This window comes from Ipomoea nil, unplaced genomic scaffold (assembly GCF_001879475.1).
Source record: "Ipomoea nil cultivar Tokyo-kokei standard unplaced genomic scaffold, Asagao_1.1 scaffold2403, whole genome shotgun sequence".
Taxonomy (NCBI): domain Eukaryota; kingdom Viridiplantae; phylum Streptophyta; class Magnoliopsida; order Solanales; family Convolvulaceae; genus Ipomoea; species Ipomoea nil.
In genome coordinates this window covers 1837958-1864559 of record NW_017618831.1, presented here as the reverse complement: position 1 = coordinate 1864559, position 26602 = coordinate 1837958, and the positions used below count along the sequence as shown (strand labels likewise).

The 26602-nt window shown below is 35.1% G+C and overlaps 5 protein-coding genes across 11 annotated transcripts; 2 read left to right on the top strand and 3 right to left on the bottom strand.

The window, feature by feature from the left end:
• Positions 1 to 293: 293 nt before the first annotated feature.
• Positions 294 to 4624, bottom strand: LOC109152450 (putative clathrin assembly protein At1g33340). 2 transcript variants are annotated; one of them, XM_019300151.1, is made up of 4 exons: positions 4529 to 4619; positions 3521 to 3608; positions 1537 to 2025; positions 294 to 1193 (listed from the first exon to the last, which is right to left on the bottom strand). In XM_019300151.1, the coding sequence occupies exons 2-4, from the start codon at positions 3564 to 3566 to the stop codon at positions 439 to 441; spliced, it is 1290 nt and encodes a 429-aa protein (XP_019155696.1). In that variant the 5' UTR covers positions 3567 to 3608; positions 4529 to 4619; the 3' UTR covers positions 294 to 438. The 2 variants fall into 2 exon arrangements, with proteins under 2 accessions (XP_019155696.1, XP_019155697.1); XM_019300152.1 differs by lacking the exon at positions 3521 to 3608 and having other exon boundaries at positions 4529 to 4624.
• On the bottom strand, positions 4376 to 7807 carry LOC109152451. Of its 5 annotated transcripts, none has more exons than XR_002049385.1 (7): positions 7314 to 7807; positions 7168 to 7243; positions 6710 to 6840; positions 6539 to 6616; positions 6134 to 6215; positions 5315 to 5363; positions 4376 to 4837 (listed from the first exon to the last, which is right to left on the bottom strand). XR_002049385.1 is itself a non-coding variant. In XM_019300153.1 (7 exons), exons 1-6 carry the CDS (start codon positions 7719 to 7721, stop codon positions 5343 to 5345), a joined length of 789 nt encoding a protein of 262 aa, XP_019155698.1. In that variant the 5' UTR covers positions 7722 to 7807; the 3' UTR covers positions 4376 to 4837; positions 5315 to 5342. The 5 variants fall into 5 exon arrangements, 4 of the variants coding, with proteins under 4 accessions (XP_019155698.1, XP_019155700.1, XP_019155702.1 ...); XM_019300153.1 differs by having other exon boundaries at positions 6546 to 6616; XM_019300155.1 differs by having other exon boundaries at positions 4376 to 4818; positions 6546 to 6616.
• Positions 7808 to 14074: 6267 nt separating this feature from the next.
• On the top strand, positions 14075 to 17739 carry LOC109152432 (cathepsin B). Its single transcript, XM_019300124.1, has 10 exons — positions 14075 to 14179; positions 15202 to 15255; positions 15347 to 15427; positions 15544 to 15700; positions 15785 to 15864; positions 15954 to 16079; positions 16232 to 16450; positions 16650 to 16763; positions 16859 to 16894; positions 17409 to 17739. Exons 1-10 carry the CDS (start codon positions 14123 to 14125, stop codon positions 17544 to 17546), a joined length of 1062 nt encoding a protein of 353 aa, XP_019155669.1. The 5' UTR covers positions 14075 to 14122; the 3' UTR covers positions 17547 to 17739.
• A 1129-nt stretch (positions 17740 to 18868) lies between these two features.
• Positions 18869 to 22533, top strand: LOC109152444. The gene is made up of 4 exons (XM_019300143.1): positions 18869 to 18969; positions 19976 to 21219; positions 21714 to 21764; positions 22192 to 22533. Exons 2-4 carry the CDS (start codon positions 20002 to 20004, stop codon positions 22261 to 22263), a joined length of 1341 nt encoding a protein of 446 aa, XP_019155688.1. The 5' UTR covers positions 18869 to 18969; positions 19976 to 20001; the 3' UTR covers positions 22264 to 22533.
• A 797-nt stretch (positions 22534 to 23330) lies between these two features.
• LOC109152431 (transcription factor Pur-alpha 1-like) lies at positions 23331 to 26435 on the bottom strand. Of its 2 annotated transcripts, none has more exons than XM_019300122.1 (5): positions 25876 to 26435; positions 25749 to 25796; positions 24412 to 24552; positions 24078 to 24320; positions 23331 to 23868 (listed from the first exon to the last, which is right to left on the bottom strand). In XM_019300122.1, exons 1-5 carry the CDS (start codon positions 26161 to 26163, stop codon positions 23716 to 23718), a joined length of 873 nt encoding a protein of 290 aa, XP_019155667.1. In that variant the 5' UTR covers positions 26164 to 26435; the 3' UTR covers positions 23331 to 23715. The 2 variants fall into 2 exon arrangements, with proteins under 2 accessions (XP_019155667.1, XP_019155668.1); XM_019300123.1 differs by having other exon boundaries at positions 24078 to 24317; positions 25876 to 26434.
• Between the last annotated feature and the right edge of the window lie 167 nt (positions 26436 to 26602).

Below are 26602 nucleotides of genomic sequence, written 5' to 3'. Positions count from 1 at the left end.
TTGGTTATTCTTTCAAACTTTCACTTCTATGATCAGTTAAGTTGCCCATATCGGTTCCTATATAACTCACTACTCTACACAGTAATTCTTTAAGTTCCGTTAAGCTTCATTAACTAAAAACATATAGAGGAGATGATTTGACACCCCAATGTCCCATATTTGAGATGTCTTATAACACTATTTTTCTAATTCTATATTTCATAACAAATCTTAAAACACTACAATATGATTATATCTTGTATTTGAAACCATCCTAAGTTATTCATAGCTGGGTCAATAAATTGTTTCCACAAAAAAATAAAAATCAGAGATTACAATCAAACTATAAACCAATAAGAACAAGTCCACAATCTGATCAAACATTCAAACCATAAGAAGAAAAAAAAAAATTGCAGTATATATGTATACATGTATACTATACATGCATATATATATATGCTATGGAGATTGATGTTCATCAGGCTCTTCTTGGTCGTCAAAAACCACCCACACTTTGCTTATTTTCGTCTCTTTAGTGAGAGAAAACGGAGCAGATGACAGAGAACCAAAACCGCCGGCGCTACTGGCGTTGTGCATCTGTTTCCTGCGATCCGCCGCCGCCGCATGTCTCATCAGTTTGGCCGAATCGAAGCGGAGCTGTTCCAGCGCTGCGATATGGTCCATCGTTATAACGTGCACGCAAGGGTAATCCAAGCTCTTTCCGTCAATGATCCGTTTGCAGTCGCCGTAAAACCGCGAGATCTGCGAGTTTTGCTCGGAAGCTTTCCTGAGGATTTCAATGGCGGCGCCTCTGGCGCGGTTTGTCAGTTCGAAAAACTCGCTGACGATGAACGTTATGCCTTCCCATACTGTCCGGTAAACTTCGAAGCTTTCTCTCAGCGTGTTGCTCAGAGCTGCGAGGAGCAAAGCGTGGCGGCTTTGATCATCGGCGGCGACGATGGATATCGCTGAGGAATGATCTAGAAGAATGATGTTGTCTAGAAGCTCTTGGCCTTTCGTTATCTTGTGCAGAACCGCGTCGGGATAATCCAGTATTCGCGGCGTCGGAGCGGCGGCGGAGACCGCCGGCTCGAGTTTTCCGGCCTGGTTGATGCCCCATTCCATTCTTTTCTCCACGTATGCGGCGTACTTTTGCAGGAAATCGGAGATCACGAGACAGCTAGGGTTGTTGTTGAGGAAATGGTGCGTAGTACCTGTTGAAGGTATAATAAGATAAGTGTATAAGTAATATATAGTGTAAAACTCAATCAATTAGCTAAAGTATCAAATAAATTCTCTTTGAAAAAGAATTTTGGGATAATTTTGATTCGATTTTCATAAGTGACGATTTTCTCGAGTGGTTTCTGTACCTCTCAGAACCTGTGACGATTTTCCTAGACCAGTTCTTGTACCTCTAAGAGAAATTAATTAGGTGGATATGATCTGACCCTAAGACAGACGGAGAAAGACTCAGAGTACACTATATATATATATATATATATTGCAGAAAATAATCTTAGGAATACATGTATATATTAGACTTATTTTTATCCGTACCGAGATGGATTTGGAGGTGGCCGGAGCCGTGGGCGCTGCGGAGGCGCTTCTCGAACCACCCGTTGCCGGCGCGGAGGAGGCGGTGGACCAGAACAAGAGTCTTGAGCGCCACCAGGAGCTCCCGGGTTTTACTGAGGCGACAAGTGAGCCGATCGGCGAGGAAAAGCACGCACTTGGGATCATTAGACACTAAGAAAAGAATCTGGTGGACGTACTTGTCATCCACGGCGGCAGCCCCGCCGTGGCTGGTGGCACGGACCACCGCCACCTCTATGTCGCGGAGGAAGGCGTGGCGGTTGTATATCAACGCCATTCCCACGGAGGCGTGATCTTTGATCGACCCCATAGCTAGATGAAGCTTGTGTTGCAGCTGCATGCCAAAAGTGGTCGGGACGTTCATTTCCGACCCAAAATCTTTGATTTCTGACCATTTTTGGATGGTCGGGATTCCTAGGATTTCCAACTGTGGCAGCTCCACGCTCATTTTTGCTGGAAAATTTGTTGTTGTCTGATAATGTTAATGGAGGAGACAACAGGTGAGAGATTATATATATATAGTAACTATTAGGGTGGGTTTGGAATGAAGAATCAAATCCAGATTATTAAATCTTGTATGAGTGTATATAAATATATATGTGCAAAGGAATTGAGGAAAGCAGTTCATGAGTAGTCTATATGAGCAAATGGCAATGTAGGATAGTGGAGAATATTTTGGCCATTGAATTTCCTTCCACCACTGGTTTACATGCTTGGATTCCTCCATAGTTTACTTCGCAAGTTCGCATTTTTTTTAGGTTAGGAGGAAAACAAAAACACGCAATCACTGCTTAAAAATGTGCACTTAAGTCCCTACACTCGGGCCTGACAAAGCATTTGAGATGACTCAATATGTCTCAGCAGACAGGACTCCGGGCCAACCTGACAGAATACTTGAGAAAATGTGACTCAATGGTTCAGTAGACACGACCCCGACTTAATACTGAACCATTGAGCTAAGCTCGTGCGGGCTGCACTCAGTAAACCCTACTTCTATGTATATGTAATACAGAGTAATAGATAAACAGAGGATAGTTCACATACTTTTTTTATGCATTCTTGACTACATTCATACATTCTAACATATTATAAAGGAAAATAACATTTTGTCACCTTATATTTATATTATATATATAGAATAACAATTTGAGTATTTCAATTATTGAAATAAGCATTATTAACCTCATTTTTCATAAGATGTAGTTTTGGCATCTTACCCATAGAAACAATTCACATCACCTTTGTATAACACTCTGGAGCATATTAGCTATTACAGGGATGAAATTATAATTCTCTGTCAACGAGTCTATGAATCATAATTGTCAACTTATATGAAAAGAGGAACCAAAACTATTAGTAACCTTGTGACAAATTAGAGGATCATCACATTGACAATATAATCAAGAAATTGAAATTGCTATTTTATATAAAATACAAGGACGAAAAACGTTATTTTCTTTCTAATAAACATCGTCAAATTGTTTAATTCGACTGAATTCTTTTTTGAAGAGAACCCTTTAATAAAATATTCAAACTTTTATCATTCTCCTAAATACTGTCTACTGAACCAGTGAGTTAAGCCATGTGTGTAATCCTACTCTTTTCTATTAGGCCAACTGGGTTAGTATTTATAGTCATATATTATATGGGGGGGATTATTTATTTTTTTTCTTTTGGGTGGGGGTGGGGTGGGGGAAAGAGGGTGGGAACAGGAGTTGACATTCCATGTGTTGATGGTTGTGATATGAAAATTGGAAAGAAGGAATTCCTACTTTTTGGGGGGTTTTGATGATGGACAATGTTGCCATGTTGGTCAATAAATAAATCTCCAAAAGGTCAACAGGAAAAAAGAAATAGTAAAGCCGGACCATTGGGGAAGAGAAAGAATCTCATCCTAAAGAATAGGATTCTCCCCTCCATCAAACTCACTTCCCATTTGCAAACTCACCATGTAATGTAAAATCACTCTTTTGACTTGTGTAAATTCTATCCATGTCTTGCTTGTGGATGCCTCATGACTCACCATCTCATCCACTCTGAGGATATATATAAAAGTTTAGACTACAGATTTCCCGCATTGAGCATAGTGTCAATTAACACCGATGTCTTTTACATTAAATACAAACATGTATATTTTTAAAGTTATATTAGATAGTATTAATTTTTATCCTTACCGTTATTTGTAAAGTACACAATATAATTCCAAAACTATACTTAATTATACTACTATATTTTCCTCTTTATTTTCTAGCCATTGATAACTCAAATGGACGAATAAAATTATTTAACATTTTTACATATGAAGCATTGTTCTCACTATATATATAGAGGGGTAACCAAATGAGAACATGGTATTACTGTAAAAAATGTGAACGAATTTTACTTGTGCATTTGGATTCATCAACGATCGAGTGTTTTAATATAAAAATATATACATGGTCTATTTTTAATTATTAAAAATTTTCAAGTTTATAATATTTATAAAACTAGCTCCACTTTTTTCATTATTTTTTCGTTGATCCATTCAGATAGATGGATGTGATTAATATGCACTTTTACTGGATACATGTTCTAATGTTCTCATTGGAACCTGACCATACACACACATATATATAGACACACACCCTTAAATAACTAGTCATTAGATATTTAGATAGATATGGGGGATTGGAAGAACATTCCCCAAGTACCCACCACCCACTAGGCAAAACAAAGGTATACCAACCTGTGGTTGCAATGGAATAAATTCTGCTTTACTTGAACAACAATAGATGTTGGGAGAGAAACCTAAAACAACAAAATATGGTCCAACCACGCAATAGAGATCCTTGATAACAAGTATTCCAAGACCCACATTATGTGCTTACTCGATAATGAAATAAACAGATTTTGTCATTGAATTTCCCTAAAGGTCATTAACAAATACGACAAATAAGATCCAGCAGAAATGTCAGACCTGCATGCCACAGAGGGCAAAAGGGTCAGATTTCAGAGTGTTCTGCATTGAAAGTTGAAACCAATTCCCAGGCTCCTCCAGTGAAAATCTTGAACATTGGACTTGGAGTGTTTTTTTGTACTTCCGTCATCTGCGTGTTCCTTCAATGATTGGCAGTTCTCGTTCAAAATGGTCAATAAATGCCAAGAAAATAAGGAGCGGATTCTCTTTTAGTGCAAAGTCAGTTTGTTGCCTCCAATGTTTGATGGACCAAGCCAAAGAACAGATAAACTTGAAGTAGATGCATGAGACTGAAATATTATCAGCACGCAGAGACAGATAAATGATGAGTTTTGTCAGCACATAGACACTTTTCGGATTAATATGGTGATTGTGAAGCCATTTCTGATCACCAAAAGAAGTAAATTCCCTTACTCACCCCCCACCACTACACAATCAAAATAATGCTGGAATTAACTACCCCTAATTTCAAATTTTCAGTCACTATCTCCCCCTAAGAGAGAGACTGTGAGGGGAGGGGGTAGGGGTAGAATCATTATGCATTTCACAGCTGGTGGTACAGAGTTAGAGGACTGATATTGTGAAAAGAAGATGCTCTTCTGGGATTGGAATAGAATGACTAGGATTAGCACAATATCTAAAATTCAGTTTTTGCATTATGAATATTACTAAGAACAATACCTTTCAATTGGCTACGAGGTCAAGTGAGATTCGAATAATCTGAGCACTATGTTGATGCCATTCAAAAACTAAAATACCAAGGGAAATAAGAAGAGCCAATAGTACCTGAGAGATTTCATATTTGACAGTAATCCTACTTGAGAGGTTTCATACCCTGCATTGAGCCATATCGAAGATTTCACCTTATGGTTTCAGTAGACATTATACCTATATAAGCACATTATAAATGGACACAGTTATATTATACGTGCACACAGATCTTGAAGGGTCAGTTACCCTATCCTCACAGAAATTATCTATGCTAGTTGTTATTCCAATTTCAGCACTGTCTAAGAACACAACCCCAGCTAATATAAATGACTTTCCTCCCTATTCTTCTTTTTGTGTTTTATTAGCAAAATCCAGGAATAGAAGTCCTCTGAAAATTGAATCCCCAATTCCCCATTTATCAAATGGAAGTAATAGATTACTGCATATTAAGATTCCTTGTTCAGTTCTTCGGGCCACTAACCTTTCTGGATTACTTTTGCAATTTATAGTGCTATACCAAATGTTTAGGCTAGCTGCTACAGAAGTTCGTCTGTAGGAGGTATGAAATTTTATTGTGTCTTTTCCTCCATCTGGTAAGTTGGATCCAAAATGTTACTCATTTCAAAATATTCAAGCAGGAAAAACAGCCTTTAATATCCAGAAGTATTAGATTTCTATGAACACTTCTTCAAATTTTACCAGACAAGATGGTTGTGATCTAAGGGACTGATGCAACAAGGCTTCAGCCCCTTAAGAAAGTCAAAATAGGATATAAGCTTTCTTACAGACTTCACAGATGGAAAGATCACGTGCAAATGTGCAATCAACAAGTGAACAAACATATAAAAAGAACATTTTAATTCCTGAAATGAGGTAATAATTATGCTGTTGTACCTTAGACGTTCTGAATTCATTAACAGCCATTCTAAGAGAATCATCAGATAGTATAAGCCTTGATAAAGCCCCAGTGCTTAACCTGTCGAAAGTCCAACAAGTATCCAGTGAAGTTGTCCAACAACAACAAAAGAAAATGTGTTTGCTAAATGGTTAAACTGACTGAAAGAAACTAGGTAAACAATAAAACTATAAGAGTACATACTAGCTCAACCATAAGATAATCATTTTGCTTGCAACTGAAATGCTTTAACAAGTTCGATTGCACATACAAAGAAAATTCCTACTTCACCATTTTCATTGACTCACAGTATGCTTCTGCAAGAGAACATGAGGAAGCCCATACGTATACACACCCACATGCATGCATGCACACTAAGAGGTAGAGAGAAATTGGTCTTATACCACATACCCCAACTTCTTAGCAGCGTCAGATACAGAGCCCTCAACAACAAAAATTAGATCAAGTAATGCTTGCATTCCCTGCAGGTTCAGGAAAGTGGAGAAGAAACAATGAGTCATATTGGACCATGGAAAACTAAATACTTAAATGATTTCAGGAAGAGTAAAACAAACCATAATAAATTTTGGATTATTTGGTCCAATCTTAGGCCCAGAATTGGGTCCCTTAATTGATGAATTTGCAGGGAGTATTTGAATTAGCTCTTGTGGAGGTGTGTAATCATCAAGATCTATGCTGTTCCTCACTGACTCAAATGGAATATAACAAATATCGTCAGATAAATCTACCATCAGCAATATGTATTCAAGCAAACATAACAGTGCACATTTGCTTTAGGTCGACTTCTGTTTTGAATTAGCTCTTGTGGAGGTGTTTTCAATGCAAGCTAAAGATGCATAGTTCATAAGAGCCACTACTTCAGCACAGTCCTACTTGAGAAATTGTCCATGATAATAAAGGAACTGTAAGCTCAAACTAGTATAAATTATAACTATATTGTTGGATACTGTACTGTGAATATGTATGCTAGTCTCAGGCAATAGATTACTGCTTAATTAGAACGAATGCAAACCTTTGAGAGCCAGTTGAGCTCGCAACCGATTAAGTGCCGACGCCCGATTCATGTGCTGTGACCTATCTTCCGCGGCCTAGAGAGAATGAGGCAAAATAGATTAATACGAAACGAAACGAAAATTCTACGAATCGCGAACTATATACCTGTGCAACAACACCAGTGGGACGGTGCTTGAGCCGCACAGCAGACTCTCTCTTGTTGCGGTGCTGTCCGCCGGGGCCCGACGACTTGAACGTCTCCATCTCGCACTGCCGCAGCAGCTGCTCGTCTGACATCATCAAGTATTCCCGGCCGCCTGTAGAATTATCATCGCCGGTACTGGAACATGCGGCGGTGTTGAAATTCTCCGGAAATGCTGCCCTAATTCCTTGAACTCGTTCCCTGATTACCGGCCAACTCCTCGTCGGCGTTGCTTTGTGAACCCAGAAGATTGAGCAGGCGCGGCTACGGTGGTGCCAGCAGAAGGAAGAAGACAACGATGTAATAGCAATGTAGCGGGTCGCAATCGGAAATTTTAGTAAGGATTTAAGGCTAGAATGCACCATCGCCATAGATGAATCCACGCTTCAGTGATTCTTTTCAGTGCTAGAACCATGCCTAAAATAGTAATTAAACTATCAAATTATAAATTTTTTGCTAAAGAGTCATTCGGCACCATGAATCATTCTTAATTATTTATACTGCACCATGATCATATTTAGAGGCATAAATTATTTTTTTTGTCTAAAACTTGTTACAAGTTTCATACAAGTTATACGTAATAATAATGTTGACATGAAATTTTTTTAATTTTTTTTTGGTATTTTTCTTCTTTCGCTTTCGTATTTTCTTTTTCATATTTTTCTTTTTTTCCTAAACGTATAGTCTTACTCTGTGTTTTTTGCTTCTCATTTCTCCCATACAAACTCCGTTTAGGAAAAAAAATACAACAAAATTATGATACGAAGGCGAAAGAAAAACAAATATCAAAATAATAATAATAATAATAAATTCCATGTCAACATTATTATTACCGGTAACCTATAAAAAGTTCTAGACAAAAAAAAAAATATTGTGGTTTATGGCTCTAAGTATCACTTATTAAAGATCATGGTGCGGCATGAATAATCAGAAATTGTTCGTGGTGTGGAATGACACTTTAGCCTAAATTTTTTGTATTTACAAAATGATGCAATTAAGCTATATATTCACGTACTTATGAACAGATACTGCATTGTAACAGAGTTAGTAGTACTAAAAAAAAATTTATATATTCACTTGACTGTATTAGTAACAACTAAGAATTGATTATCGTTCACTTTAATGTACTAGTAAGAATTAATTATCGTTCACGTGTTATATTATAATAATTTATAGTTATAAGGTATATTTAAAATTTACGTGACATTCAAATATAACACTTAGGCAAGGATGATTTTTTAAAAAATATAAATAAAAATAAAAATTTATAATGTCTATTTAAAAAAAAAAATGATGGCAAGGTTATTCACTGTTATGATTGTTGTCATCGATAAACAACTATGATTGTTCATCTAGATTTAAACTAAGAGTAACCGTTGTTTTTTGTCTAAATTTAGATGATGAAGTCATAGTTATTCGTTGGGCAACATAATCTACTTCATTCAGATTTAAACATTAAAAATACAACTCTTTTATTCACAATTTCACATATGAATAAATCAATGAATGAAATATGATATTTGTTACTTAACGGTTATTTGTCTAATGAATCATTCAAATCACTATGACTTCCAACCCAACTCAACATTTAAAAGAAATTATCCTCGTTCTCTTCCAATTTTGAACGAACCAAATCCAATCTTCAATCAACTTAAAGGAACTCACCAAGAATTTTAAAAACAAAAAATTTCTTCTGCATGTGGCTGCCTTGGCTGCCAGGCTGCCTAACTTAAAATTCATAATTTTAAATATATGATATATTCACCCATGAAAGAGAAAGGGAAAGTGCATGTAGGTGTGTATCACGTGATGACGCGATATCAATAGATAATAATCTAACTTTAAAAAATTATAACTACTATACAATAATATTTTGATCAAAAATACTTCTAACGTTATAATTTATGTTATATTTTTTTTTAATAATTGTTACGATATCACATACATCCACCATATATTTATTTATCTTCTTCAATAGTAATAATATATATACATTATATATTGAAATACTATATAAGTTATTTTTTTAAATATAAATATCAAATTTATAAAAAATGGTTTACATTATTATTATTATTATACAATAATATAAATATCTAAAATTCAAAATATAAATAAAACTAAAATTTTAATAAAGAGTAATACTATCAAATATTGATTTTTGTTTACTGCGCATAAAAAATTCCAGGAAGTAAATATATGTCAATGCATTTTTTCTTTCCAAGTTCAAGGATTTGTTAGTAGGTCTTTTGAGGATGAGTAATTAAATTTTCTTGAATAATTAAATGACTTATTTAATCATTATTATCTCACCAATTATTGCTCTTGAGTTGATTCATGTTTCTAACAATTGGTCCCATTCAGCATGCCGAGCATGACTAAAAGTCTAAAAGCATATAATTTTCTTTGATTTGGATAACATTATCTAGAATTTTATAAATTCTTTTTAGAGTAAATATCAATTTTAGTCTCACAAATATTAGTAAAATGATAATTTTAGTCTACATATTTAATTATATTTTTACCAATTTTCATTCACGACTAATATTTTAGTACCAATTTTCATCCACGACTATTATTTTAGTGTCAAACTTTTGGAATATAAAGAAAATATTTTGAGTAAATTATAAATATAATGATATGTGAGTAAAATTTATTTTTAAATGTAAGAGAGTCTTGCGGAGATGAACAAAGTATAATGCTCAAAGTTTACAAGTGTTAGTCTGTTAGATTTAGGTACAAAGGCAAACTATTTATACACGTAATTACATTTAATTTAGTTATGTTCTAACTAGTCTGATGATGTAACTATGTAAGTCTAGCTGGCGCTAAGAGTGTTCAATAGACATGTTTATTTTGTCTATTATGCTAACAGGCTACCCAAATTGATTCACTAGTTCATATATTATAACCTCAACATATACATTTGTTCATATATTATAACCTCAACATATACATTTTTTATATCCAACTATTGTGAGACTAATATAGATATAGCTCGAATTATGTATATAGAATTTTGTTTTTCATATTTGAATTTAAAGATACATCTTAAAAATATTCAACCTCTTTTTACTTAAATCACAAGTTTGTTAATCAAAAAGTTTAAATACAATGTCACTGGTTCATAAGATACTTGTCATGCACATGTTACTTCAACGTGCCAACAACAATTTTCCATCATAATACGAAACAACATTGGACATCACTTGTTGGGCGTGTTCGAGTTAGCCGAGTTCAGTCCTTTCTCGATTGGAGATGTGGCGTGCATTATGACTTATTATAGAGGGGTGTTGCTAAATGGTTAATGTCTACCTACTTATTATTACCAATTGGTTTTAAATAGAATATAAATAACTATGTGATTAAGCGTATTTGACTTACAACGATCCGAAATGGGTAACCCACTTGAAAGTAATTATAATGGCGTGCTTGACTTACAACAGTCACACAGATAACACACTAGGAAGTAAACATAGTGCAGCACTCAGATATAACATCACTCAGAAGCCCAAATACAAATAAATGACCTACTATCATAGGTGATTGAAGATCCGGCCATTTTCCAACATATTTTCAGGCAAAAAAGTGACCGTCGACTGTTCGCTGGTCACGGACTCCGGTGACCACTGTGGTCACCTTCTCCGGTCGAGAAGGCAGTTAACCCAGATCAGTGGTGGCCTTCTCGTCGGAGAAGGCAACCAATGGTTGACTTCTCCGTGACCGACGACCGGTCGACGGTCGCCGGTCATTTTTTTGCGACGGAAAATAATCGGATCTTCAATGACCTATGATAGCAGGTTATTTACTTATATTTGGACTTCATTGCATCGAAATGTATTGTTTATGGATGTAATTGCACATTTAACAAGTTGAAGGGGCTAATTGACCCTTTAATAAATGTTCGAGGGTCTATTTGATCATTTTCTTGAATAAAATATTGCATGGACAACAGTTGCGTGCACTCGACCAAGGCTATCCAGCAAGAGTCATTGCTTTTGCGGTGCTGGTTTGTTGGACAATCCTACAAGCTTGCTTCAAACGTGCCAATGTCTAAAACCAACCACTTGGTGCCAACCTAAACCCAATGCATGAATCTTCTGTCTATTTTGGTACATGATTATTAGAGAATCCTGATTCATATGGAGTATATTTTGGGAAACTCCAACTCTGCAATTACAACTTCCAAAACTGTCTCACTAACATATATGTAGCAGTTGGAGTGCAAAGGATTGATATTCCAGGACGAAGATCCGAGAATGTAGTGTTTCTTATGCATATTTAATGAAACTTGTTGGCAAAATTAGTATTTCTTAGCCTACGGACTTAATTTATTAGTTCAGTAGATAATATTTGAATAAAAAGATTAAGATTTGCGATTTACATCTTATATCATAATTAGAAATTTAACATTTTTAAAAGAAGAAAGAGTCATTTTACTCCGTCTGCAGTTTGGTTCCGATTTTAGTTTAATTTCAATTCTGAATTGTCCAGGAAACTACAAATTGAAATTGAAACGGACTGGTTTTGAATTATATATATATATATATATATATATATATATATATATATATATATATATATATATATATATATTTTGGGTTCTATTTTCTATTTTTAAAAAGTTATAATTTTAATGATTAATTTTTTCATTATAAAATGTTTAAAAATTGGTTATATATTTAATTAATATAATATATTTATATTCATTTAGTTTTAAATATGTAATATACAAGGAATATAAATATTAAGATGTAAGCATGTAATCATGATTTTATAATTTAGGTTTGTTGGTACTATTCTAGTATGAATGTTCTTTTTTTCTTTTTATTTTATTTTATTTTATTTTATGAATGTTCTTTTAGTTAGCATTTTCTTTTGATTGCATTTTGTAGCTTCAACTTAAGTATTACTTTCCTTTGTCCCATTTTATGTGTCTGATTCGGTTAATAAAACTTAACTGAAGTTATTTTTAATTTAATTTTTTATAATATTAAGTTTAATATTAATACACAAATTTTATATATTTAGAAACTTCATTAAAAGTACTATTGAACACAAAAAATCAAATTTAAAAACAAGTAAAAAATAATAAAAGAAGTAAACGAAGAAGAAAGAGTTCATGAGTTCATTCTCAACATCCTTTAAAGCTTTACAGAATTGCATGTTCCTAGTTTTTTTTTTCTTTTATTTTTCAATTTAGAACCGGAACCGACGTTTCTTGTTCCTGATTTTAGCAAGCTAGAACCGAAACTTTATGGGTTCCATTTTTTAACCATAACCAGAACCGTATGGATGGCTTCGGTTTAGATTCAATTTCTACTGTGTACGATTTGAACTGAACCGTGATCATCTCTACCATAAACATGATAGATATAAATATGTGATGGCGGTGAGTCTTTATCATGTCATTTTTTTGAATGCTTTATCATGTAATTAAACTTTGTTATTTTTTAATGTACTTGGATAGCATTTGAGAAGAGGATCCAACACTTAACCAGTGTACTAATATTATAGAAATTTGTATTCAGAAATAATATAATTATTTCTCACTATTATCCATTAGATTAATTACGTACCATCAATATTATAAAATTTTATCACACATATATATCTATACTGTCACCTACTCATCGTATTATATATGAAACAATTTCTTTAACTCCGTATGTATTAAAAATAAAATTAATTGAAACTAAAAAAAAAAAAAAAAAAAAACAACAATTTTGAATAAAACACGCAATTACTATTTGTAGGTGTCTATTACCATGTTCAACTGTAATAGCATTTAAATCGCACATACAAATTAAATCACGTTAAACATATTAGATCAACCACAGTACTGGTTTGTGCTTAATTTTTTAGGATAATAAAACCTATGTGGAGGTGAGAGAATATTTGATAATGTCGACAATATTAGTTTTTTGTGGGTCTTGCAAGTTGCAAGAGAGAAAGTAGAGAAAATAGGTGTAGTTGAGCGCGTTTTGCACACATACAATGCCCATACAATGCCCAATCGGGTGCGTGCAGTGCACGCTCCGACTGGCACGTTATAGAAAAAAAGGAAAAATTGTAAAAAATGTCATTCTGTAATATGTCAATTATCAATATCACCCCTAAATTAAGAGTGATGTAAATGTATGTTGCCCCTTAATTATCAAAACGGTGCACATATAGCCCCTCCCGTAACGGACATGTGGTTCCTCGTTAGTGTACGGCACCGTTAATTCGGAGTAAATATGTAATTTAGTTGTTTTTATCCTCCTTCGATTGGAAGTACCAGTGATAGACATCGGTGGAGAACCAAATGTCTGTTACGGGAGGGGCTATATGTGCACCATTTTAATAATTGAGGGGCAACATTTACCACACTCATCATCCAGGAATGATATTGATAATTCATATTATAGAGGTACATTTTTTACAATTTTTCTTAAAAAAAGATACGTAGTACTTCTTTTCTTGAATTATATTTTATAAGATATTTTTCCCCTAAATTATTTATGTAAGCAAAAAATTATTTTGAGGCAGATATTTTTTTATTTCTTTTGAACTGACATGGAGATATTATTTCTGTAATTCCAGAGTATGGAGCAACGTTGTGACGTTATCGACTCATGGCCGTCAGATCCGGAACTGTGGGATCCAACCCTGTCATTGCCCGCCACCTGTCTTCCTAGGAATGGGTGCCCTTTACGACTTCCGAGACTGCCCAATTCATGTATAAGTATTGACCAGAACATTGAACAATTAGCTAAGAAACAAGAAAAAAATGGAGACGATCAAGACCCTTCTGCTCATCGGAGCCATCTCCTTGCTTATCTTGCAGGTCTGTGGTTTCTTCTCTCTTCCTCAATGGCTGAACTCCCATATTTTTCTGCAGATCTCTGGTTAAAAATGCTTTCTTTGATGATCCTCTGTACTGAGCTTATCAATCAACTTAGGGCAGTTTCAGTTTGATGGTCTTTTTAGTGATGAGAAAAGTCGCAATCACTATTCACTCGAATTTGTGTGTAGTGTAAACTTGATTTGTGACCTTGTGATTAGAGTTCCTCTCAATTTTCCATTTGATTCATAGTCTGATTGGGAACATGGGTTGTTTCATATAAAGCAGGTTTCATAAATGAATATACTGTTTACTGCTTACCATACAAGTCCTGTTTGCTAAAGGCCTAAACTTAACAGCTTATGATTACAGATTCATGGATTAAATAATGTAATATGGGTGATGATAGGTCTATTTGCAAGAAAATTTGTTGATTTGCTAATGACCTAGAGCTTATGATTACAGATTATTGGCTTAAGTAATGTAAAACAGGTCGTGTCAGTCCTGTTTTCAAGAAAATGCCTGAACCCCAACCAAGTTGCTTAGGCTACAAGGTTACAAATTCAACTATAAGAAGGAATGACCTATTGACCTTCTTGTTTTGAGCCGATCAGTTATGAACAATCTAAACTGGTTTACCTTATTGGGATCCTTTGCTGACTAAGGTCACAAGGCAAGGTTTACTAGTGCACGTCCTCGTACTGGAGTTTTCCTTGTCACTAAAAAAAGAAAATGTCTTCCAACATGTGAAAGATGTAATAAAAGTATGATCTTTAATCTCATTATCCAGTGAGGTTTGAGAGTTATGAAAATTTTGCCCCAATGGTTTAAATTTGAAGTTTACAGAAGCAGAATTTCACTTCCTGCCCTTGTTTAGCCTGATATGCATTAAACTATTATATATGTTTTTGCAATAAGCCAATAAATGTTATGTGAAGTAAAAGCAGTTGCCTTTGACACATATAAACTGAATTTATACAAGATCTGCACTTGATTATACATTCTGATTATGGGCATGGACTCAGGTTGTAGCAGTGAAGCCAGTAACACAGAGTGAAGTTGACCCAAAGATCCTTCAGGTATGCTTGTGTCTGAGAAGAAGTAACGGCCAAAATGATTCCTTATTCAGACTGTAGGAATTGAGAGATTTTTATGGAAATTATTCTGCAGGATGAAATCGTTAAAACTGTTAATGAAAATCCGGAAGCAGGATGGAAAGCTGACATGAACCCTCGATTCTCAGACTTCACTGTTAGTTTCATACATTGCTGGATGATGTTTACTTATTTTTGGCCTACATAAGTTCGTTTCCCCCCTTATGTCATAGTCTCTCGCCCTATCATGTAATATGTGCCCCTGGTTTACAGGTTAGCCAATTTAAGCGTCTCCTTGGAGCTAAAAAGGCACCCAAGTCTCTATTGAAGAGAACTCCCGTAGCTACACATGACAAACAAATAGAATTACCCAAAACTTTTGATGCACGGACTGCTTGGCCTCAGTGTGTCTCCATTGCAGATATTCTTGGTCAGTTTCTTGGTTGGACCTATTGAATTGTTATCTTTCGAAAAGGACACTAATTCTTAGCATTTGATCTGTTCGACCTTATAGATCAGGGACACTGCGGTTCTTGCTGGGCGTTTGGTGCAGTTGAGTCATTAACTGACCGGTTTTGCATTCATTATGGGACAGTAAGTTCATTTCAGCTCTCAAAAACTTACTGGTTTTCATTTAAATCACGAGGATAATGACTTTAAAAATAAAAATGTATTTGACACAGAACGTGACTCTATCTGTCAATGACCTCTTAGCGTGCTGTGGCTTTATGTGCGGTGAAGGTTGTGATGGCGGTTATCCTATAGCAGCTTGGCAATACTTTACGCGTACTGGTGTTGTTACTTCAGAGGTAAATATTGCGCTTTTGTACCATGTAATAACTCGCTATTATCAATTGCTATTGATGAGTAATTTTGAACTTTATCAAAGTCGTTTGCCTTAATCATTCCTCCATAAAGGAAGATGTGTATGCTCGAGAACTAAACAACCTTCTTCTTACAGTGCGACCCTTACTTTGACCAAACCGGATGTGCCCATCCCGGTTGTGAGCCATCATATCCCACTCCTGCATGCGAGAAGAAATGTGTAAAGGAGAATCTGCTTTGGTCGGAATCCAAACATTTTAGCGTTAATGCATACCGAGTGAGCTCTGATCAACACAGCATCATGGCAGAAGTTTATAAAAATGGCCCCGTTGAGGTCTCCTTTACTGTCTACGAGGTAAATGGTTATGGAATTGAAAGTTCTGATCCCTATTAGTACGATTATATCCTGGAAAACATATTGAACAGCAGAGCAGGTCTAGGAAGGCCAAAATCGCTCATCTTTCGTTCTCTTTCACTGTTTCGTTACCCCTACGATTATTATTACCTCTGTCCATTTCTACTCGTTTCACTGTGTAATGTTTGATCGAATACAGGATTTTGCACATTACAAATCGGGAGTCTACAAGCATGTCACAGGCGGTGTAATGGGAGGACACGCTGTTAAGCTCATAGGATGGGGAACTTCTGAGGATGGAGAAGACTATTGGGTATATATATACATATCAGAAAGTTTCAATTGTCGCTTTCAAATCCTAATTTCGACTTCTCATTAAAATCTTATCTTCTGAAATGTTTGTTACAGCTCCTCGCTAATCAGTGGAACAGAAGCTGGGGCGATGTAAGTTCAACCTCTATTACACACACACACAAAAATAAATTTACTTCTTAGAATAAGGCTCCTCCTTTACTGAATAACGTGTTCTGTCTCAACTAAAAGTTTAAACCGATAGTGAGACTATGTATGTATATGTATGTATGCGTGTGTATATGTGTGTGTATGCATGTATTACACATCTTTACTTCCCAAGTGATGAAAAAGTTATAGAAGTAAATAAGAGTAGAAGGATGTGTTTGGTCTTTTATTCAAAGTTTAAGCTAATAGTGAGTAAAAGCTAGTAGAAGCTCCTAGCTTATTTTTGAAACGCTTCTTTAGATAGCTTTTCAAAATAAGCTCTTATTTGAAGCTACTAGCTTATTTTAGGAACATTACCAAACAGAGCTTGTAGCTTATTAGTAGCTTAAGATAAGCTATAAACTCCTAAATAAGTTCTGCCAAACAGAGCTTATATAGATATGTTTTATTGTTGTAACGAGCTTCTTTATGAGATGTGTTCCGTCGTTGTCCTTGGCAGGATGGGTACTTCCAGATCGTCCGAGGAACAAATGAGTGCGGGATTGAAGAAGATGTAACTGCAGGAATGCCATCAACAAGGAACTTGGATATTAAATCTGGTGTAAGGGATGATGATTCTCTTGTTGCCTCAGTTTGAATGCTGTTATCCCTCCATATTTCATAGCTGCAGTGTAAAATATTTCTCCAGGGTAATAAACATATAGACATGGCTCTGTTTCTAGTCATCTTGTGTAAGTTAAAGAACTTTGTAACCTTTCAAGTTTATTGAAGCCCAAGGTTTAGTGTTATGAATCTTGTTTGTAATTTGTATCATGCATGATCTTCTGTCTCTGGTCAATGTTGTTCTTTGTAACTGTCCCGAGTTCAATTCTAGTAATATCTTCTTAATTAAGTTTGTTATACATGATTTCTTTAGTGTGATTTATTTGTCTTATGTATATGCAGACTATAATATACTTGAATAATGTTTATCTAATACATACATAACTTCTATTACTCTTTTAATGAGATTTTATTTTAGTATTCTAAACTCTATTACAAAGTAATTACTTTTTTTTTTTTTAAATTATTAGTAATTATTATTGACTCTATTTGATCTTGAACCTTTTCTTAAGGAGAATTACAAAAACGTCAAGGGAACAAAAGGTCCTTGATGAGGCTTAACGAAATCAAAAATTAAATTTAATATTTAATTTATATTTTTTTTAAAATGATGAAGAAAATTCATAGTTATTATCCAAAACTGTCGCGCTTATTACCTAATAGGTAAATTGTATTTTTATGTAAGATACTTTATGCTACATAAATTCAATCTTTCATTTACACTATATTCACTTTGCTACATAGATTCAATCTTTTATTTACATATGCGATAACTATTAAAATTTATCAACATTAAATAGTCAATATTATTTACATATGCAATGACTATTTATAACTACTTCAAATAGTCTATATTACTAAAGTCTTAATGTGGATTAACTCGTCCTATTATGTCATACACGTGACAAGTTAGAAATTTTGTGGACATTGATGGACAGTGGGCTGATCACTAAACCCACAAACTTAACTTATTTGGTGTTAATTCGTCCCATACAAATTAACGTGCCTGGTGAGCCAGTCCATAAGTTAACTTATAATTTTTTAAATACTTATATTATATGACGTACTATATTAAAATATAAATAGAAAAAATCTTATAAATTTTAAACGTACAATCATTTGGTGGATTTTTTAATATTTTAATTTTTTAAATATTAAATATCATTTTCACTAAAGCTCGAACCCATGATCTCCCAATAAATATAAAACAATAACTTGATGCCACTCAACCAATAATATTGACAAAATAATATTTTAATTATAATCACATATAATGTTAAAAAACTTAAAATCATTAAACATATAAAAAAGTAAAAGAGAAATAAAAAGAAAAGAAAAAAGCCTGGTATAGATTAGGGCTAAAAGGGCTAAAGGAGGAAATTCGCTTGTTCGCTTCCTCCAGCAGCCGAACGTCAGGACGTGCATTCTCAGAACTTCAGCAGTCTTCTTTCTCCCAGGTATGAACTCTCTTTGAATCTCCTTTTGTTTCTCCTTCGTCGAACACTCGTCGTTATTTCTTCTTCCTTTTCATCTTTTTTGAGTTTTCATTATTCTAGGCGCGCTGCAAGTCCAGCATCCTTTATTTGTTTTACGAATAAAAATTCGACGTATGCACTCTGGAATCTCGATTTCTGCCTCTCTATGCTCTGGAACTTATGAATGTATGCGCTTTTGATTAAGTGTTTAATTGTGTTATTACTCCAACCAGCAGGAAGATTTTTGGATGATGATGAATTTGTTTACTTTTGGTTAGTTATATTTGCATAATCACGCTATTGAAAACTGTTTTGCGGCATTATCTGTGCGTTGTTGATTTGTTGCACTTTGTGCTAAGAAGTTTATAGTTTTTGCATTCCAAGCTCTCGCTACATGCACTTTGATTATCCTGTTAAGGGTGCAGCATATCCAGGAAACTGTAACAAGTGATTTTAGGTATAAGAAACTTGAACTCGAAATGCTTGGACAAATGGAATGGATTGTTTCTGTATCTTGATTTCACGTTGTGTACAAGTGATTTTAGAGGTGTTTTTGGGTTGTTTAATGGTTTGGAATTGAGTTGGTGCTTGTTTAGTTGTTTTCCCAGACTTAAGCTTACTGAAAGAGAGGTTTTAGTTTTAGTTTTTTTAAGGGACACCTTACTTTGGAGCTTCTTGGAAAATAGGTTTATTACCTCTTATATTGCTTTAAAAGCCTTTTCTTTGTTTGGTGTTTGGCTTAGCTTATTCTTTGGCTTAAAAAGTTTAGTCAATGCATTAGACTAATTGCAATTTTCTACAATGAATACCTATAATTATTATCCTTTAACTTTTGATTTTCTTGCAATTACCAGTGAATGTGTACAACCTACAGTAGTTTTTGCAAGCCTACAGAAAATTTATTTAGTTTAAGATTTTTATGTTCAGTATATATATATTTTTTAAAAAATTAGTATTACAAGCTGACATGCTATTTTCATTTTTGCAGTGACAGCTATTTGTTATCCAGGACTGATGTCTCTACTGGAACTAATCACCAAAGCTTCAGCTGAGACAAACCAACATGAGCCTGACCTTAGTTACCCAATCGTCCTGAACCCTGAACCTGTTATGCTTGAACTAAAAACCCAAGGCCATGATGCAAAGGATGACTTCCTAGTTAAACGAGCTAGCGAGTGGACAATCTCAAAAACTGACAGTGAAATAATTGAGCTAGGACAATGTTTCTTCAAAGAACTGAAAAAGGAACTCAGAAAACCTAACACATTGAAGCAAGATGAGTTTTTGAAGATTCTCAGTTCATATCTTGAGAACATTGCTGGGAAATTGGGAACTGGAGATAATATTAATCAGTCCGATATAGGTTATGTTGGTAAATTAGTCGGAAAGTCAGGGCTATTCATGGGTAGGGATGTGAAGGGGCTGGTGTTGGAGGCTTGTATTGTTGTGGAATGCTGGGAGGTTTTAGAAAGTTTTATTGTTAATGGGCTTGTGGAGCATTCATGCTTTTCGAGTTTAGTTAGTAATTTGATTGAAAAGAAGAGGTCAGACTTAATTGTTTTGTGTGTGAAGCATCTTTCAGATCTTCAAGCTAATGATGTTATGTGCATTTTGAAGTATTTTCTTTCACTGCCTAGAGATGGTTATAATAGTATTGCTAGTGTCAGGAAAGAGTGGGAAAGCCAAGCATTGTTGGCCATTCAAAGGTTGAAGGAGTGTGATGGCCAAGCACTGTTGGCAATTGAAAAGGTGAAGGATAAGAATCTCAGGAAGAGATTGATGTTAGTGAGGGATGCTTCTCTATTGTTCATGATAGCTTATGATGGGTTCTCTGTAACTGAGTTGTGTTTGCATTATCTGCTATCGTCACGGAACCATGATGAAGTGATATTGGCGGCTTGTATCAGTAAATTAAATGGTTCAGAGATGATGAATTTGGTTAGATACTTGAGGAAGTGGTTGCAGAAGTATGAGAGGTTTCCATCGGTGAGTTCTTGTCCCGAGGCATCCTCCGTTTTGGGGTTGAAAGCTTGTGATTGGATTCCTAAAGTTGAAGACATTGTTATATGCCTAGGTTTGGTACTGGATGAGCACTTTTCTACTCTGGTTCTCCATCCAGAATTCCACGAGGAATTGAAATCACTAAATGAAATAGTTAACTCATTAGCTGCAGAAGCCAGACTTTGTGGAACAATCTCAACCTTAACCCAGGCTTTGAGAGGAAAAATAAAGGTATGAGGCTCTACTTGAGGTTATTAATTTGCATTTACATTGTTGCATCTTTCCTTAGGAAATTTGTCTTCTAGCATTAATTTTGGCGTAATTGATTTGGGTAAAAGCTACTGTCAATTCTGGAATTGAATAAGATGTACTTTAAATTGAGATGCTCTATAGAACTTGTAAATGTTTAATGCATTAATGTCATGATGATGATGTTCAAATCCAATAAAAATGAATAGAATACATCGGGTTTCTTTTGTGCATCACTCCTGATCTGTGCAATGGCCATAATGCTTTAGATTTACGTTTGTATTGCCATTCCTGATTCAACTAAGTCCTCTCTAGGCTATGTAGACAGCTGATAGATGAATTTGTATTGCCTGCTAGTGCATTGTGCCTGTTAGTTTAGCAGTGTCAATATACTGTAATCCGTAGTTGTAATGAAGATCTAACCAAAATTTACAATTTTATTTCATGTCTCTGATTCCTTTTTATGAACTTACTAGGATGCTAATTCGGAAACTAACAACGCTGAAGGAACCACATTTGAGGACATGGTGAGACGAAAATACTAGCCTCTTTGGTCTTATAATATTGTTGCTATCTGCATTTCAGCTGCCCCTAGAACTGTACTTTCTTGCATTTCCCTCTTTGTGTTCAATATATAATGCATGCCTTGTGGAAGAGGAACGAGTGAAGAAAAGAAGAGAGAAAAGCCACGAAAACTTATTCGAGGAAAGGAACTGCGCTCCACTAAATGTGAATGATATTAATGAATCAGCAGAGCGATATTAGAGCATTGTCATTGCTATTTTAGAGTTTCTGAGTTATTGTATGCCGGAATATATTGGATTAGCCATAATCATCACATCATATACACATTTCTTTCATTGTGGTCTCATATCGCAATTGGTTGTTGTTTTGTTGGATGCAAATGAATTATGAATCTATTGAAAGTCTTACTTCATTGTGTTTCCTCAACAGGATATTTCATCTCCAAATGACATCCTAGTGGTGACACGAACACGCCTGTCCAAAACTATGAAATTGTTATAACCAATTTCGATGTGAGTTTCCGATGGAACCTTTATATGTTCTGGAAGCTAGGGGTTCTTTGTCAACATCTTTGTGATGATGTTGGACCAGAAATACTGTTGTCTTAAATTTTGTTGGGTAACATATGATAGTGAAGCTTTTGTTGTCAGGTTCAGAGATGTTTTTTATGCCAATTTTGTAATAGAAAAGTAGCAGTTTTGTGGTTTGGTTATATCGTAAAACTGAGTTGAAGCAACACAATTAGTGAAACTAAAAACACCATTTTGTCATACATTTTATTTTTTCACAAAAGTAAAGGGTTTCGCATCCATTAACTAAGAATTCTGCATTCCCAACCACACTATACATTTTTTGAAAAGTTAATATCAAATTTAGTCCTTATTCTGATTTTGTCGATTTAATTCTAAACGCTTTTTTGTGAGTCTTGGACTTTGATAATTTTATCTAGTTAAGTCCTCTGTTTTGATAATTTCTCATTGACTATAATGATTTTACTTAATTTAGTTATCATTTATAACGATTTTTCTCGATAAAGTCTATTCTAACCGTCCGGAAAAAATTATTATAATCCATAATTAAATTGTGTATTAATTTTTTTTTTAAAAGTATTAAGGGATAGTTGGTAATAGGTTGTGAATGCAATTCTAACATTGGATGATTGAATCTTGAATTTTGTAGTGATTAGACTTTTTTCAAGTGCGAAGACTTTTGGGTTAAGCCTAATTTTGTTTTTAAGTTCAGTGCAAGGTGACCTAGACGGCTAGACAGCCCTTAACTAAGTCCTTGAGTGACTAATTGTCTAGAAGATTTTAGAGGCATTTCGTTGGAACATAGGTATTGAAATCAAAAGTGATATCAAAATTGAAATAAAATAATTATTGAAATTATTGTTTGTATATACACAATCTAATTTGGAAAGCAAAATAAAAGTAATTTAAGTTGATAAATATAAATAAATAAATACCCGCAAATCGTTTTACTATCTTTTGAAGTAAAGCGACCAACAAGGACTTTCACATATGGAATGGCACGCTACCATCAAATCATCAATGCTGCACAGACCGATGTTAATCAAAGCAAACAACCTATTATTAGATTGACAAGGTAGAATCCCTTACAAAAGTATATGTTTGGTGCACACTGTTCCCTAGCAGCCTAGCAGTGAAAGCATGCAATGAATCAAAATTGACAGGGGGGTGGGGAAGTAATACAAAGGAACCTTTTTCAACACTAGGAATTACAAGAGTTACTAGTTTATTACTTATTGTCCCTCCATTCACACTTGACAATTGGTTTGCTATTCTCTCTCTTGCTCAAAACAGCCAGTTTATTCAACTTCCAATGAACAATGCTAAAGACAAAATCAACACAATCGCACACCTGATCCACTGCAGAAAATGAGTTCGAATGCCCCAAAATGGGCTTCTGGGTTCACCTTCAGGTTGTCAGTGTTCATCTCTGAGGAGAGTCCACTGTCCGAACGTTTGCACCAGTCATTCCTTCAATCCTGTCCTTGGTGATGTCCACGAAGTGGCCCACCATTTCATAGAACTGTTTCAGCCCCGACAATGGGAGAATGATGGATGATCGATCAGGACCGGACACCTGTATTTATCCTTTGATGAGAGATATGTGAAACAAACAACTAAGACCACAGTAAATGAAAGAAAATTACAATGCCAGCCAGAGACATGATTGTATCCGACATGGTACCAGCACCATGTACAGGAAGTTGTACTTTGTCATGGCATCATAACTTTCACCTATGTAAAGTTTACACTCACAAACATTTACTTTTTGGTAAGAAATCAAACCTCAGATATTTTTAAGAAGTGGCCCCTGTTGTTGTTGCCAAGATCAAAGAAGAATCTCTTCTGATCAACCCTGATAACTTTAGAAATCCCTAAATTATTAACATCCTCAGGTGGTGGCAAATCAATTGTGCGTTCTACATTCAAGTCAGCCGATGGAGTAGGTTGGGAGCTGTGGCTGGATATGAAACCAGCCCCTACATCATCTGAAAGTCCTAACCGATCTGGAGTTTCAGAAGTTTGCTGCTTTATCAAACAAAAAGAAGACAAATTCGGTTAGTGATGAACCAAAAGGAAACAGGCCTGTGAGAGAAAGTAACTCAAGTAAAATAAATACCTCATTTGGCAGGGTGAAAAGCCTTGAGGCTTCATTTATTTCAGCCAAAATATTCCTAAATGCTGCCCAACCCTCACCCCCGGCACTCCCTACAGGAACAATGATGGTACTGCGGTTTCTGCTAACTGAAGCTTCAGATACCTATACGCAAACAAATTATGGTCAACATTCAGAACCATATAATAGAGGATCAAATGTTTTAGTAAATAAAGTGGGTAAATCCAGAAATCTACCATGAAGGTTATCTCAATTACACTACCACCGTGATTTTGGAGAGTATACAAAACTCCTTTATTTTGATGCTTTATGAAATATTGACACACCTATTTTCATATTAACACCAATGGCAGGTGACAAATATATCTCCTAGATTTACATTTTGGGATCATATAGGGAACAACATAAAAATTAATTTATGAATATTTGGACATCATTTTGAGACCCAGAAGAATCAAAATCTAAATGTAGGGCAAACATTTAAGAAGACGAAGCAACTTATGATACAGTGATGTTTGGGAAACCGAGCTACAATGAAATCACCTTCTGCTTCTCTAACAACGCATCCCATCTAACCTCAATGGATGAACAACCCTGAGGAAAATGGCAAGGTTTTGACACCCACTTGCCTCGAACTTCCTTTAATCTTGCTAAGGCAAAGCAAAAATCTTAACCCCAAAAGTAAGCCTGTCCCCAACACAAAGTCAAACTTGAGGAGATCTTTAATATGCTAGGTATTTCTTTTGTTAAACCCAAAAAGTCATCATTGATTACCCCCAATTGATCTTTTCCATTCATATATAATTGAAAAAGGTTTTGGCTTTTATAAAAGAATTATGGTCCACTAGGAAAGTAAACTCATTGGATCCTGACATAGAAAATATTCTATTATCTGAGGATCTATGAACTAGCTCCTTCACACTATAAAGTTATATCTATATTTAATAGAACAGTGCCCTGTGCTTTAGATCTATCTCCACCTATTTCTTTCAGGTCAGGTGGCTTAGCAAAACATTCTAAAAATTATACAGTACACCTATATCCAAACATCACAAACTGATTACCTTAATTTTCAAGAAAGATAAAAAGCACCCTACCTTTCACATAGCTAGTGTTCTATAAGTTGCAATTTTCTGTAGACAACCAATTATAAGTGAATTGAATACATAAAGATAAGTACTAGCTTTTGACAATTGAAGGTTAATTCCCAAATAGTTGAACATAATCAAACTTATGCCATATTCTTCTGCAACTATGGTCGGCTGGAATTCTTTAAAAATTTTAAAATCTTAAGCTATATAAACAACTATGGAGTAATAGCAAAGGAGAATATAGTCAACCTTCAGAAAGCGGCCCCTTCTATTCTCACCAATATCAAAATAAAAGACCTGCAAGAAGGGGAACTATAATGTTAGTCAACAAAAGATGAATGAAAGCACAAAATTGCAGAGTAAAAAGCAGTGGTGCCTTGGAGTCAAGCTGGAGTTCTTTGCTCAGGAAGTCCTGGTCGTCGGAATTGACATAGTAATTGAAGAGATCGAGGAACCACGAGATGCCGTTGGAGGGTACGATGATGGTGGACCTTGTGGCGGAGGTCTTCTCGGAGATCTTGAGGTAGCGTCCGCGCGGATTCTCCTTGAGATCGAAGTAGAACAGCTTGTGCTCCACCTGCAGCGTTTTACACAGAAGCTCCACGTCATTTCCTCCTCCTCCGCCGCCGCCTCCGCCGCCTCCGCCGCCAGAATTCCCCTCCATCAACAACTATTTAAGCTTCCTCTTTTTTTCCAGAAATTGGGAGTGGCAAACTTGTCAGTTCCACAGAAGCTTAAGAGAACGGAAATGGCAGAGTTGACTTAAAACCCGGAATCTCACAAGGAACGTGATAGGGATTGGTGGTTAGCGGGAATTAGGGTTTGGGATGTCAGATATGATGACGGCTCCACCGTAGTGGACTCGTGACAACAGTGTAATGAATGGAATACTATTTGCTAACACTCATTTTGTGGGGAAAGACCCGTAGGGATGACAGCAAGACGGTATTCGTTCATTTATGATATGCTTTTTATGGCGTTTGAAATAAGTTAAATAAAAGTTTATTTTAGAACTGACTTAATTATTACGGAGTAGTATATAGTTTGAAATAAAGTATAAAATTTACGATAAATTTGGTCAAATAGAGCCTTAATATTATATA